The sequence below is a fragment of the Alexandromys fortis genome, unplaced genomic scaffold, assembly GCF_014885135.2.
Source record: "Alexandromys fortis isolate MF-2015 unplaced genomic scaffold, M_Fortis_MF-2015_v1.1 scaffold_213, whole genome shotgun sequence".
Lineage (NCBI taxonomy): Eukaryota > Metazoa > Chordata > Mammalia > Rodentia > Cricetidae > Alexandromys > Alexandromys fortis.
In genome coordinates, this window is record NW_026068093.1 from 623,593 (window position 1) to 638,128 (window position 14,536).

Consider the following 14,536-nt stretch of genomic DNA (forward strand, 5'->3'; position numbering starts at 1 on the left):
AAGGACATTGAGCCTATAGTTCACAAGCCTAGAGAAGCCAAATAACAAGGTGAACCCAAAGAAAAACATATATAGATCCTCCTGGAAATTGGAAGCAAACAAGAATGCTGGGCAAAAGTTGGGAGCATGAGGGTGGGGGTAGGGGTGGGAGTGGGGGCGGGAGAAGGGGAGAGGGGGAGAGAAAAGGGAGAAGGGGAGAGGGGGAGAGAGAAGGGAGAAGGGAAAGACTGGGGAGAGCTTGGGGGAGTGGGAGGGTGGAGATGGAGGAAGGGTGGTTGTAGGAGCAGGAAGAGGATATCTCCATTACATTGTATTTTAAAACAGTGCTCTGATTGTTGTAATAGACTTTCCTTTTGTCATAGAATAGGTTATTTTGTTGCTGTCGTCAACACTACAGCTTATTATCGTAAACCATGTTTAAAACATGTGTTAGCCCTTTGGTCATGCTGATGATACTTTATAGGTCTCCAAGAGACTTTTATTCAAACCTAGCTAAACTGCATCTCTCCAGTCGCCCTTGCTGCTGCCTTGGAGTTGCCTGTCTCTCTGTGAGAGTGATCTATCTTTTCTCTCTGGATTTGAGATTGTATAATTTCACTTTAGTGTTTCCTGGGTCAAATTTCTAATTTCATTTATTGAGCCTCCTTATATGTTGAAAGAGTTCTGAAAAAAATCCCAGTTTATATTTCTTCATCTGTTACCTCTCTTCCATTCTCTTTACTGTTTCCTCCGGGTAGCTGATCAAGTGTCCCTGATTCTTCTCATTATCTCCATTTTTTTTCCATTTTAAAAATTATGATAAAGAACATATGGGATAAAATTTACCATTTTGGCCTGGAGTGAGGTTTTCTGCCCTTCGTCTTTGTTAGGCTTAGCGCAGCTGCAGTTCCTTCCCTTAGCTTCTGAGTGAAGAGCCCTCTGGATTGCAAGTTCATGCTCTTAGGATTCTTACTTTCACTTCACTGGGGACTCTGCAGTTCCTTTCCTGTCACTCAGGGTTTTTTTAATGGACCTCATTTTATCAAGGTTTTTCATTTTTTTTTATATTATATGCGTTGCAGTGTCAAGAAAAAAAAGAAATTTCTCTATGTTTTGTTCGGTGTGGTTTTTTTTTGTTTGTTTGTTTGTTTGTTTGTTTTGAGACAGGACAGGACAGGGTCTCTCTAAGTAGTCCTGATTGCCCTGGAACTTATAGAACTCAGAGATCTCCTTGCTAGTGCTGAGGTTAAAAGTATACATCATGGGCTGGAGAAATGGCTCAGTGGGTAAGAGCAGAGGACCTGCGTTTGAGGCCCAGCACCCATATCAGAGAGCTCACACCTGCCTGGAACTCTGCCTTTAGGAGTTAACACATCACTTTCCTCCTCGGGAACATACACAGCCACTCATACATTCACAAATCTATAATAAAAAGTTTGGAGTGTGCTTCACCAGCCCAGGTCAGTTTCTGTGCAGTGCTCAGACCTGCACACTGTCAGTGAACACCCTCTGTGGAGACATTTAGGATGCCTCTGATTCTTTAGGGAGAATTCCTGAGCAAGTGCTTGCTCGTGCCAGGCACTGACTTAAACTAGTTAGTAGAGATTTAAAGAGACGGAAGGGTCAAGCCTGGTGGTACAGACCTGTAATCCCAGCTGTTAGGGAGACTGAGGCAGGAAGTTTAAGGCCATCTGGGCAATTTAATGAGATCCTATTATCTCAAAATGAAGAGTAAAAGAAGCTGGGGCCGTAACTCAGGGTGGCCCTTGCTGAGCCTGTAGAGCACCCTAGGTTCAGTCACTGGGGGGCTGGGGAGAATCGAAGTTTCCAGGTTCTGCAAGGGAGAGAGAGGACAGGAGGCCAGTGTTGGGGGGACCATGGAGGTGAGCTTTGGGGCCCACCCAGCCCTAACATCCTTAGTAGTCCTGCTGTGTATTAGGGTTCCACCGAAGATTCTGAAGGATCAGAGCGTTCGGTTCTGGAATACAGCTCAGCAACCATGAGTGCACTTGAAAGCCTGTGTTCTGCCCAGGAAGAAATAGAGCGAGGATGAGTGTGGCCGAGGATGAGTGTGGCCTTTCCCAGACTTCATCTGAGAGCCCAGTTTTTCCTGCCTTTCACACTTCTCTTTGAAAGTGTGGGATCAAGTGCTTCTCAGACTCAGAGAATGTCCTTCTCAAAGCTAAAAACAATAGAAATAAGAACAGTCAAGGAAAAAAATAAAGGATTTGTGCATAGAGAGTTTGTATTCTAGTCTGTCTGTGTCGGTTGCAAAAACATTGTCAGAGAAGTAATTGAGTGGAAAAGTCCTGTTGATTGGTTAATAAGATAGTAATCAAAACCAGAACAACTTGACTGGGGGGAGGGGCTAAATACTTGTGTTTTTGTTTGTTTGTTTGTTTGTTTGTTTGTTTTTGAGATAAGGTCTGCTTGACTGGCCAGTAACTGAGATGGCCTTGAACTTCTGATCTTCACAACTTCTCAGTGCTGGGATTCCAGGCCTGTACCACAATGCTCAGTTTTATTTAGTATTAAGAATCGAATTTAGTGTTTTACCGTGCTAGTGTTTAGTATGCTAGACAAGTACTCCTCCCCCAAACCACATTCTCAGCCCCTGTTTTGATTTTTTTTAATTGATTTGAGAATTGGAGAAATGGCTCAGTAGTTAAGATCATTTTATTGTTTTTGCAGAGGACTCTTGGGTTTGATTTTCAGAACCCACATGGTGATTTACAACCATCCATAACTCCAGTTCCAGGGTATACGATGCCCTCTTCTGATCTCCACAAACACAAGGCAAGCAAATGGTGCAATACATACATGCAGGCAAAATCCTCATACATAAAATAAAATGGATAAATCTAATTTAAAAATTTAATGTTTTTACTGGGCTGGTGAGATGTCTCTGCAGGTAAAAGTACTTGTTGCACAATGTGACAACTTGGTTTTGATCCCTAGGACCCACAAAATAAAACCAGATGGGTTGCTATCATCTGATGTCAGTATTCCTATAGTGAGAAAAGAGTGGAGGTAGGAGAATTGCTCAGAAGCTTTCATGTCAGCCAGCCTGGAATACACAGAGCTACAAAAACAGGAGCGATTCTGCCTCAACAAGGTGGAAGGAGAGAACTGACCCCGAAAAGTTGTCCTCTGGCTGGGCAATGGTGGGGCCTCTCTTTAATTCCAGCACTCGAGGCAGAGGCAGGCAGCACTCTGTGAGTTCGAGGCCAGCCTGGTCTACAAAGTCAGTTCCAGGACTGTTACACAAAATAAGTTGTCCTCTGACCTCCATTCATACACTGTAGCATGTATGTACCCACACTAGCATGTATTACATATAAACAAATGTCTTGATTTACATTGGCTACTTCATCTCCCTTTTCTTGAGACTCCTCAGATGGTGGGTTGGACAGAGCTAAGGTGAAGCACTGTTGCTTTCCTAGGGCAAAGCTGGACCACCAACAATGTATCTAGGGATCCAGAGGCCTGAGACCACGTCTGGGCTGCTGTACTCATGCTCTAAGCTCTAGAAAGGAGCAGCCTTCCTTTTTCCTCCAGCTTGTGATGAACCCGATGGTTCTTGGCTTGTGTATAACACCGTCTAGACATCTTCCCTCTGTGTGTGAGCTCCCATTTTGTTCAGACTTAGTGGCACTGAATTAAGGGTCCACACTATTCAGTATGCATACATCTGATGTTTGCTATGGCCCCATCCCCAACAGCTTCATATCCCAAGGTGCCAGGGACAAGGATTTCAACATGACTTGGTGAACAGTACAAAACTATAATAGCATACATTACAATTTTTTTTTTAAATCTTGCATCAGAGAATTTTTAAAATTTTGAAAACAAGGGAACTTTTTCCTATCTGTCAGTATTGTGTCCAAACATCAGATAGCATAAGGAGTAGATTGGTTGATGGCAAGGATGTTGGAAGGGTGCTGAAGGAAGGGTGCTGGCCTGGAGAGAGGAAGATGTGGGGATGATCTGAGAAGGGAGTGGGTATGATTTGAGCGGAATAGCTGCTTTTTTGTGGAATTTTTTTTATTTATAAACTGATTGGCCCATTAGCTCAGGCTTCTTATTAACTCTTTTTTTTTTTTCGAGACAGGGTTTTTCTGTGGTTTTGGAGCCTGTCCTAGAACTAGCTCTTGTAGACCAGGCTGGTCTCGAACTCACAGAGATCCGCCTGCCTCTGCCTCCCAAGTGCTGGGATTAAAGGCGTGCGCCACCACCGTCCGGCCTTATTAACTCTTATAATTTATATTAGCCCATTATTCTTGTCTATGCTAGCCACATGGCTCAGTATCTTATTCAGTGAGGCAGTCACATCTTGCTTCTTCTGTGGTCAGGTCAGAACTGCAGAATAAGCTTTCTTCTTCCCAGAATTCTCCTGTTCTCATTGACCCACCTATACTTCCTGCCTGGCTACTGGCCAATCAGCATTTATTTAAAATATAATTGACAGAATACAGACAATTGTCCCACACCACTTCCCCCTCTTTTTTTTTTAAAGATTTATTTATTAATTATGTATACAACATTCTGCCTCCGTGTATGCCCACACGCCGGAAGAGGGCGCCAGATCTCATTACAGATGGTTGTGAGCCACCATGTGGTTGCTGGGAATTGAACTCAGGACCTCTGGAAGAGCAGCCAGTGCTCTTACCCACTGAGCCATCTCTCCAGCCCCCCCTCTTTTTTTTTTTAAATAACAAGAACTCTGAATCTAATATCCTTTGTTTAGCTTTTCTCCTGACCATTAGCCATAATAACTTGTAACCAACATTCTAAACAAAGAAAAATATCCATAGTTCATTTTTGGGGAATGTGGGCATAGTTTTCCTGGCTACTTCCTGCTTGTTGGGGGTGCTGATAATCTTATGGGGACCTAAAGAAAATTTAGATTTATGATCAAGTCCTGACTGGAGTATCCTGTGAGGCTTGATCACCTCAGACAGCATCTTGAATCTGTTCTAGATGTAGAACTCAGACATCTGGGCCATCTGTTCCTACCAGAGATTTCTCAGGTGGTCTTGATCAAACCTGATTTTTCTTAACTCACAATAAATCCATAGCCTCTCATTTTCTGTGGAAACAAAAGCAAAACATCTTCTCCAAAGTAACATATCTTTTTTAAAAGATTTATTTATTTATTTATTTATTTATTTATTTATTTATTTATTTATTATGTATACAACATTCTGCCTCCATGTATGCCCACATGCCAGAAGAGGGCACCAGATCTCATTATAGATGGTTTTGAGCCACCACGTGGTTGCTGGGAATTGAACTCAGGACCTCTGGAAGAGCAGCTGGTGCTCGTAGCCATTGAGCCATCTCTCCAGGCCCAGTAACATATCTTTTGACTTCAATTTTGAAGTCAAGGTATTTTCAAAATACCTATCTTGGATTAATTCAGCAGCATTTATAAACAAATATCTTTTAGTAGCCGTTGCTCCTTCCTCAGCATTCAAACAATTTAAAGAGAACATAATAACATACAGTTATCCAGATTCTCTGTGTGTTTTCCATCTTTATGTGGCTTTATTTTAACCTCTATTTCTTTTATTTTTAAATTTTTGGCTTTTTGAGACAGGTTCTCTGTGTATCTTTGGCTGTCTTGGAACTCCCTCTGTAGACCAGGCTGTCCTTGAACTCACAGAGATCTGTCTGCCTATGCCTCACAAGTGCTGGGATTAAAAGCATATACCACTACAACTGGCAGTATTTTCAGGGTAGATTGGACTAAAATTACAGTGCTCACCATGACATGAGGTAGTGTGGTGGGTACCTCTTCTTTTATATAGTGTAGACGAGGTCTAGAAGTGACTCCCTTTCTTTACCATGGCATGAATGCCTAGACTATGCTGAATTACGTTTGGTATTCAACCTAATAAGGTTACCTATCATGCTTATTTAAATCACATGAAATTTTCCAGTCATGTGCAAGTTATTTGTCCCTGCTGTGGATCCTTGAATTATTTATGAATGAATCAGTCACACATCAGGAAACTTGTTTTCCATGCTCTCCCAACCCTGGCAGGCCACTTCACGTTTGGTTTCTGTAACTCACAGGGCTATTTAACCCCACATCCACAGCTTTGCTGGTACCGTGGTTATTTAGTGAGCTGACGTTTTGTTTTGTTTTGTTTTGTTTTTCTTCAGGATTCTTGGACTCCAGAATTAAAGCTGAAGCTGGAAAAGTTTTTAGCTTTAATTTTTAAAGCCAGGAACACGCCAAAACTTTTAACCATCTATGTATCCTTTTGAAGTGAGTGGGGATCCCTTGGGGTTATAGCAACAACACTGGCTTTGGGTATCTCAAACCAGAAAACTGGCAAGGATCTGCTGCATTAGTATATGAGGTGAATTAAGCATCCATGGAGGCTTTGCCATGAACTGGAAAGGGCTGACTTTCGTGGGTTTCTGAGACTTGGCAATGGTCTAATTTTATTTTTTGAAAGATATATTTATTTGTGTGTGTGTGTGTGTGTGTGTGTGTGTGTGTGTGTTAGGTCAGATGTCTACAGAGGCCAAAAGAAAGCATCAGATACCCAGGAGCTGGAGTTTCAGGAGGGTGTGTTCCCTGACGTGGGTGCTGGGAACTGAACTCAGGCCCTGTGGGGGAGAAACAAGTGTAACCATTGAGCCATGTTTCCATCCCTCTGGTCTTATATTGGTATCATCAGCCAAGAAACTGCCTAAGTAGGAAAAAAAGAAAAAACTCTATGTTCAAAAAAGTGTTACTTTGCAAAGGCCCTTGAGTCATTTGGGAGGCCTTGAGGTCATGGCGTTTGGATTTGCCACTCAAATCAAGACTTCTTTCTAAGAAACCATGTTGCATAGCTGTATATACTACTGTCATAACTGTCAAAGTCTTTGATTTTTAGCAACTGGACATAGTTGTACAACCATTATCCTAATTCAATGCACTGGGGACATTTTTGAGAGTACAGAGGGACAGTGTCACAGCTATAAATGGAGCCTGTTCCAAGAATAACAGAATGTTCTGTCACCCCTCCCATTGGAGACTGACTTATCCCCAGTGGTTGTTAGTCTTCAAGAACATGAGTCTTTTCTTATTGGACAAGCATCTATCCACATGTGTCTTATGCACAGGCCTGGGTTTGCTCCCTTACCGTGGAAGAAAAGAACAGGGGTGACTGCAGTGCTGGAAGTGCAGCTCTCGCTGTGCAGAAAGTCACTGAAATGCACACTGAATAGGGCCGCGCAGCATGCGTGCATGGAACTGTTAGCAGAGAAGGAAGAAATCTGTAGGAGAAATGAAAGGCGTGGCTCTGCTCATTGTATAGACATGGCGGTGCAGCCTTAGCCACTGTCCTCCCCCAGTGTGTGCCTCGGGATGAAGCTTTAGGGCTGCGGTGACAGTTACGGGTTCAGAGAAGCCTACTGGGAAGGTTTTGCCAGCAGTGCAGAGACCTCTGTTAGGGGCAAGCAGGCCAGTGTGGAGGCTGTGGAAATACTGCAGTGCATGGTTCTCATGGAGTTCACCGCGGTGGCGTGAAGGGGTGGCAGTGACCAAGCAGCATGAGAAACTGCTCTCTGGTTGTTTTCAGCAACCTTTGGAGCTCTGGTCTCCGCTGGGGCTGGGTCGTCTCTCTCATTAGCCTCACAGCACCAGATGCCCCAGGGCTGTTTTCCTGAGCCGCTTTCTCATCCCAGAAGGAGAATGGACAGAATAGCAAAGGTAAATCATCATGATTACAGCTTTCATGAGAACAGCTTTGCCAGCTCAACTTGTAAGCTGTGAGAAGAAACAGAGACGGAGAGAATTTGTGGACTTGGCAAATGAGGGCTTTCTAAGTCTAAATATTTACAGAGTGCCCTGTAACCCTGTTCTGTGCAGTTCCTGGAGGCCCACTCTTTAAGGATGGCTGGTGGGCCACCATGTCCAGCATATTAGATAAGAAATGGAGAAAAGGGAAACAGCCAAGTCACAGGCTGGCAGGAAGCACACAGCCAGCATGGGGCAGAGAAAGTATTTTAATAGCTCAGCTTTTACCTCCAGTTTATCAGATGCAGTTCCAATTTTAGCCAGCATTTCCATCTTTTTAAACATCCAGAGTAGTTTCAATCTTGAGTGTTTACATAAAATGATATTTTTTCCACGGACAATAGTTCTTACTGGAGCGTTTCATCTTCCAGTAAGGTGAGAAAAACTAGTTAATATGCCTCAGTGGCGTTAGCTGCAATGCTCTGCGTGGCCTTGTCTTAGATACTCTGTTTTGGAAATGCCTTCAGTTGTTGGGAAGTGTTTGTGATGAGCTTCACACACAAGTATTTAGGAAGGCAGGGTCCTCAGCTCCCAGCAGACGGAGTTTTCCTACGTGAAAATTTGGTCCATGAAACAGCAATGTTGCTCTTTTCCAAGGAGAGTGGTGTCAGAGGGTTTGAGAACTTCATGCCTGTTTTTTTTCTGTGCTTTACTTAAGAGAATTAAACTTTTTAAAAAGATTATTTTTATTTGATATGTGTAGGTATTTTGTGTCCATGTAAGTCTATGAACCGCATATGTGCCGGTTTGCCTCAGGTATCAGATCCTCTGAAATTGGGGTTACAGGCAGTTGTGAGTAGCAGTGTGGGTGCTGGGAGTCGGACATGGGTCATCTGAATGAGCAGCCAGTCCCACCCTCTGAACCCTGTCTCCCACACCAGCATTTTCTTTTTTTAAAAAAAATATTTATTTATTTATTATGTATACAATATTCTGTCTGTGTATGCCTGCAGGCCAGAAGAGGGCACCAGACCTCATTACAGATGGTTGTGAGCCACCATGTGGTTGCCGGGAATCGAACTCAGGACCTTTGGAAGAGCAGGCAATGCTCTTACCCACTGAGCCATCTCTCCAGCCCCCAGCATTTTCTTTTTAAGAAAGGAAGCATTAGTAAATTTTTAAATTCAGCTTACCAGGAAGTTGATCATTTAGATGTGACACATACGGAGAGTCTGGTAGCATGAGACAAGGAGGTTCTGAATGTTTGTTTTTGTCCTCGGTTTCCTCTTATGTTAGCCATCTTCCCATCGTCACAATGACATAAACAATGGAGGCAATTAACTTACAAAGCAAAAGTGTTGATTCAGTTCTCAGTTCCGGGGCTGCAGCTCCACATGAGACAGCTGGTTGCTTGGGTCTCTGGTGCGGGCACCTGATGTTAATAGTGAGTGATACTTACATCCTGAACCAGGAAGCAAGGAGAAGACGGTCTGTGTCCTTCCTGAAGTTTTGGTGCCCTCCCAGTAGCACCACCCTGGGGATTAAGCCACTAACACATGGATATATGGGAGACACTCGCTCTGACTGTTGGATTGTACCACTGGCCCCAGAAGCTGATGACCATCTCACAGTGAAAACATATTCATTCCGTTCTGAGAGACTCCAAATCTTGCTTGTTCTAGCATTGCTCAGAAGCCCCACACCAGAGATTCATCTAAGATGCAAGAGCTCTGCGCTCTGAAAAAGACACCCAAAAAATCAGAATGTGGGCAGGATACAGGTTCCTAATCCAAAAGGAAAGAAGGGGAAAATAAGATGTAGCGAAGCACCTGAAGCCAGAGCCACGCCCAGGCCAGGCAGTGGTGGCACACACCTTTAATCCTGGTACTCAGGAGGCAGAGGCAGGTGGATCTCTGAGTTCGAGGCCAGCCCGGTCTACAGAGCAAGTTCCAGGACAGGTTCCAAAGCTACACAGAGACTCTGTCTTCAAAAAACAAACCAAAACAAAAAACATCCAAAGCCCTCTAGGCCAAACGTGAAACCCTACAACGCATAAGTTCAGCACTTGGGGCAGTATGGTGGGATATGAACTAAGGGATCCCCACCCTTGCCTCCATCTGTTGTTTTTTCTGGTGGCAGCCCACATGGCCACTCTCAGGCTGGCTATGCAGCCTGCCTGCAGCTTTCCTAAGTGGGCATTGCACATTGCTGGCCCCTTCTCTTGTGGCTTCGTATCACTGCTGGAGCCTTATAATGTATTGCCTCACTGGGAGTTGCTTGCAGGGACTCAATCCCAGCACACTGCTTAGCTTCCTGTGGGTGACCTTGGATTCTGCAGTCAGTATAAAACATCCCTGACCCATTAGAAATTGAGTTTCAGTCATCTGAATTCCTTGCTGACTGACCTTAGAAATCCCAAGGCCATCTTGAGTGAATAGGGCATCATAGGTTTGGTTTTGGCAGAGTCTTGAATATAGCAGAGTCTGGGCTCCCGTTGCTCTTTCTGGAAAGTCCTTGAAACCAATTTATATTTTTGTGTTTCTGAGTCTGGTGGCCTTGCAGGTTTCTGCAGTGTCCTCTAGGCCCATTCCCTGTTGTCTCAGTAGAAAGGCCTTGATTCACTTATACCTGAATTTAGGCTTCTCTTTATTAGAGCTAATTTCTTTACCAGCTAAGATAAGTCTTGGCCATATGTCATTGCTCCTTTTCCTGGCTGGGTGTTTTGCTCTTGATTCTCACTGCAGATTTGGTTAAGAATAGCAGCCAGAGCCCATGCCTTAGCCTGAGTGCCTTGTGGCCATGAGGTCTCTGCCAAGTAAGCCACCTTTCAGGCTGGCTCCCAGACATGATGTAAGGAAGATGGCCTTTTCTCCGGTCCCAAAAGAGAATTCTCTTTTCCTTCTGGAAGTATACAGCATGGGTCTTTTAGTCTGTGATTGGTTTTGCATGGAAGCCCTACCTGGCTCACCCATTAAACGTGGTAAACTTCAACTCTGCTAATAGCATTGAGGAGTCCTCGAACCCCTTCCATGCCCCCCCCCCATCACCAGGTGCAGTGTAGTCAGCAGCTCTGCATCTTAGTGCCAGTTTCTCTCGCAGATCCCAAGCCCAGTGGTTCCAGATGTGTGAGTGGTTCTGCCTGCTATATTCCACACTCAAGGCTCAGAGTGGGCAGGTCTTCTTGAACCTCCATGGAGGAGCAGGAGTATAGATGTGGCTTCACAGGGCCAAGCTAGAATGCGTGGCAGCTACTACCAGGCTGCTGCACGGCTGGCACACAGCCTAGGAGCACTGCAGCACCTGAGGTTTCTCTGCCCACTACAAGGAGTGGCAGGGAATTGTCAGCTGCTCTTGTCAGACGAGTCAGGGCTAGCCCTTGGCTTGTTTGTTTGGTTGGCTTTGCCTTTCAAGACAGGGTTTTTCTGTGTACCCTTGGCTGTCCTGGAACTCATTCTATAGACCAGGCTGTCCTCAAATTCGGATTTCTCTGTCTCTTCCACCCCATGCTAGGATTAAAGGTGTGCAACACTACCATACCCAGCAGCAGTTGATATCCTTAAACATGATCACGTCGTTGGCACTTGCCCTGCTGCTCCTGCAAGTGCACCTTCTCCCTCAGTTACACTGCTGCCATTATGTGTGGGGGTCCCATCTTATTAGCTACCCATGTACCATTGGGCATCTAGGCTCGTTCCGTGTGTTTGTTATTGTGAATGCAGTAGCAGTAGAGCGGATATGCAGCTATTCTTGTGGTGGGACAGAGTCCTTGGGGTGCACGCCCAGGAGTGGTATAGCTTGGCCCTACGACCTTTGCAGGGAACCTCTTTCCTGCTTTCCATAATTGCCACCTGCGCTCACTGTCGCACCATCAGTGAAGGAGCGTTCTTCCCCACGTCCTCGCCGGCATTTGCTGCTGGATGTCTTTTTCATTATTGTCACCTCTTAAGCAGTGCTGTGAAGGACTGAGGCAGAAGGCTTGGCAGCCTGAGAAGAGCATAGCTACTTGATTCTGGGTTTGCTGCCTCTGCTGTCCTTGTGCTTGCCTTCAACGTCGACTGTCTTTCTAGAAATGCTGCAGCAGCTCCATCAGCAGCTGGTGGAGGCCGAGCGCCGGGCCATGACCTACCTCAAGCGGTACAATAAGATCCAGGCTGACTACCACAACCTCATTGGAGTCACAGCCGAGCTGGTGGATTCTCTAGAGGCCACGGTCAGTGGCAAGATGGTAAGGAACATCCTCTTTGTGTATTTCAGAGAAAGTGCATGGAGCCTGGGCTGCATTGCTGTGGGACTCCTGTCCCTCACTGATGGAGCCTGCCCTGTATTTCAGAAGGCCAGTGTACAGCAGTCGTGCCTACACTTGCAGTATTTTACCTAGTTCTGAACACAACACATGCTCTGCATTGATGTCAGTTTCTGCCTTACTCTTTTTTTTTTCTTTTAAAATGTTATTTATGGACAGGTGATAGTGACATACACCTTTAATCCCACCACTCAGGAGGCAGAGGCAGGCAGATCTCTGTGAGTTCGAGGCCAGCCTGGTCTACTGAGCGAGTTCAAGGACAGCTAGGATTGTTACAAAGATAACCCTGTCTCGAAAAACAAAGCAAAATACAAAACAACAACAACAAAGCAAAAATTTATTTATGGGCCCATTGGAGTAGCATACACTTTAATCACAGCACTTGGGAGGCAGAGGAAGACAGATCTCTGTGAGTTCGAGACCAGCCTGGTCTACATAGCAGGTTCCAGTTTAGCCAGGCCTACATAATAAAACCTTGTCGCGAGAGAGAGAGAGAGAGAGAGAGAGAGAGAGAGAGAGAGAGAGAGAGAAAGGAAACAAAACAAAAAAACCGAAACCAAGGAGATGCACAGAGTTGAGAAGAAGTGTCTGGATACCGAGTGAGCACAGGAAGAGCAATTGCTTTACTGACCCTGGCAGGGAACTGATCCCAGATCTGTGTAACACCCAATTTTGTTGTTGTTACCAGATAACTTGTGATAAATGGCTAGTGTAAAGAATAAGGTAGGGGGACTGGAGAGATGGCTCAAAGGGTAAGGACCCAAGTTTGACTCTAACATGATTTTTGGAGGAGAGAAACTGTTCAGCCTCGAATAGGCATGTAGAAACTCAACTCACACAGAAAGTCTGCAAAGAAAAGCACACACCTCCCTTTTGTCTTCTCTCCTATTACAAAATAGTGCCCCCTTCTGGGTGTGCCTCTAGCAGCCAGGAGGATGTGATACTGTGTGGCTTGAGGATCAATAAGCTCTGAGCTCCTGCTGCTGACTTCCCAAGCTGATATTTGCAGACGTCAAGGCAGAGATACCAGATGAAGCATGGTTAATAAAAACTCAGAGTCAGAAATTGGGGTTCAACCTGAAGTTCCAAAGAGCAAAACAGTCAGCTCTTACCTTGACCTCAGTCTGAAATGGTGATGTTTCCTCCCGGAATCTCAGAATGAGACTGTACCTAAGAGCTGTCTTCCCCCGCCTTATATTCCTCTCTAGGGCTGGGAATAAAGGTGCACCACCGTCATTAAAGGCATGCACCACCCAGTTTCTATGGCAACTAGTGTGGCTACTGGGATTAAAGATGGGTGTCATTGTGGCTACTGGGATTAAAGGTGTGTGTCTTTATGGCTACTGAGATTAGAGGTGTGTGTTACTATAATCTGGTCTGTAAGGCTAGCCTGGTCTACAGAGCGAGTTCCAGAATAGCCAGGGTTGCACAGAGAAACCCTGAGGAAAAATATTTGCTCTTGCATTGGACAGGGCTCAGTTCTCCCTGAACTAAGCTTCTGGAAGTGGTCTGGCGTCCTCTTTTGGTCTACTTGGGGAACCAGGCATGTATGCAGTGCCCTTACATGTAGACAAAACACATAAAGATACAGAAATCTTAAAAAAAAAAAAAAAAGTTGAGCAAAACATAAAGGAGTCATTCTTTTTTATTTTCATCTAGATCGTATGTATATAGGTGTTTTGCCTGCATGTGTGTTTATTTACCATGTGTATACCTGGTGCCCAAGATGTCCAGAAGAGGGGCATCAGATCCTGTGGAGCTGGAATTATAAGTACATGTGAGTTCACTAATGTGGATGCTGGGTATTGAACTCAAATCTTCTGGGAGAGAGCAGCAAGTGCTCTCAACCATCGAGCTATCTCTGCAGCCCCATAGCTCGTCTAGAAAGACGTGCTTATGACAAAAAATTGAAACAATGCTGAGGACCCCACCAGGCTTTCACCCCGTTTTGACACAGGGTTCACATTTCTTGCGTGTGATTTCAGCACATTTGTGTGCATACATACAGGCTTGCAAGTGCAGACACATGTACCCAGTGTTCTTAGATTTAGTTGCGGTCTTATGACCCATCACCCCTTTGAAACTTGCTACTTATTTCCCATTTGTCACAATGTGTTGATGGTCTTTGCCCTCCATCTTTTCTTTAGCACGTTAGTAAAGAAATGGAATCACTGAGTCCTCCACCTCAGCCTGCAAATGCTTGTGCAGGATTCTTCTTAAGGATGACCCCTTAGCAGCTCCCCAGTGATGAATATTGAGACCTTGTTGCTGTGCTCCAGGGTCATATCAGAACGTGTTTCTCTACACACTTGGTAAACACCATCCGTGGTTAAACTTTATAGTTGGGTGTGGTTGTGCACACCTGTAAAGCCGTCCTGAGCCATCATGGCAGGAAGTCAGCATCATGTTGTCATGCTCTTGACAGTGTATTAATAAAGGCTGTTACTACTTAGCTAGCACTTCCTTAATATCAGACATATCTGGCCTTATCACTCCTCAGTATGAACCAAGCAGGT

At 44.8% G+C, this 14,536-nt stretch overlaps 2 protein-coding genes across 12 annotated transcripts in view; one reads left to right on the forward strand and one right to left on the reverse strand.

Moving 5' to 3' along the window:
- Htr2b (5-hydroxytryptamine receptor 2B) overlaps positions 1 to 14,536 on the reverse strand; it is a 748,006-nt gene that overhangs the window by 70,142 nt on the left and 663,328 nt on the right. The gene's annotated exons all lie outside the window — the stretch shown is intronic.
- The window catches only part of Armc9 (armadillo repeat containing 9), a 137,292-nt gene that overhangs the window by 12,422 nt on the left and 110,334 nt on the right, over positions 1 to 14,536 (forward strand). For all 4 annotated transcript variants that reach the window (XM_050123108.1, XM_050123109.1, XM_050123110.1 and 1 more), the window contains exons 6-8: positions 6,148 to 6,240; positions 7,666 to 7,690; positions 11,785 to 11,942. In XM_050123108.1, coding sequence (XP_049979065.1) covers positions 6,148 to 6,240; positions 7,666 to 7,690; positions 11,785 to 11,942 — 276 coding nt within the window. The remainder of the gene's footprint in view (positions 1 to 6,147; positions 6,241 to 7,665; positions 7,691 to 11,784; positions 11,943 to 14,536) is intronic.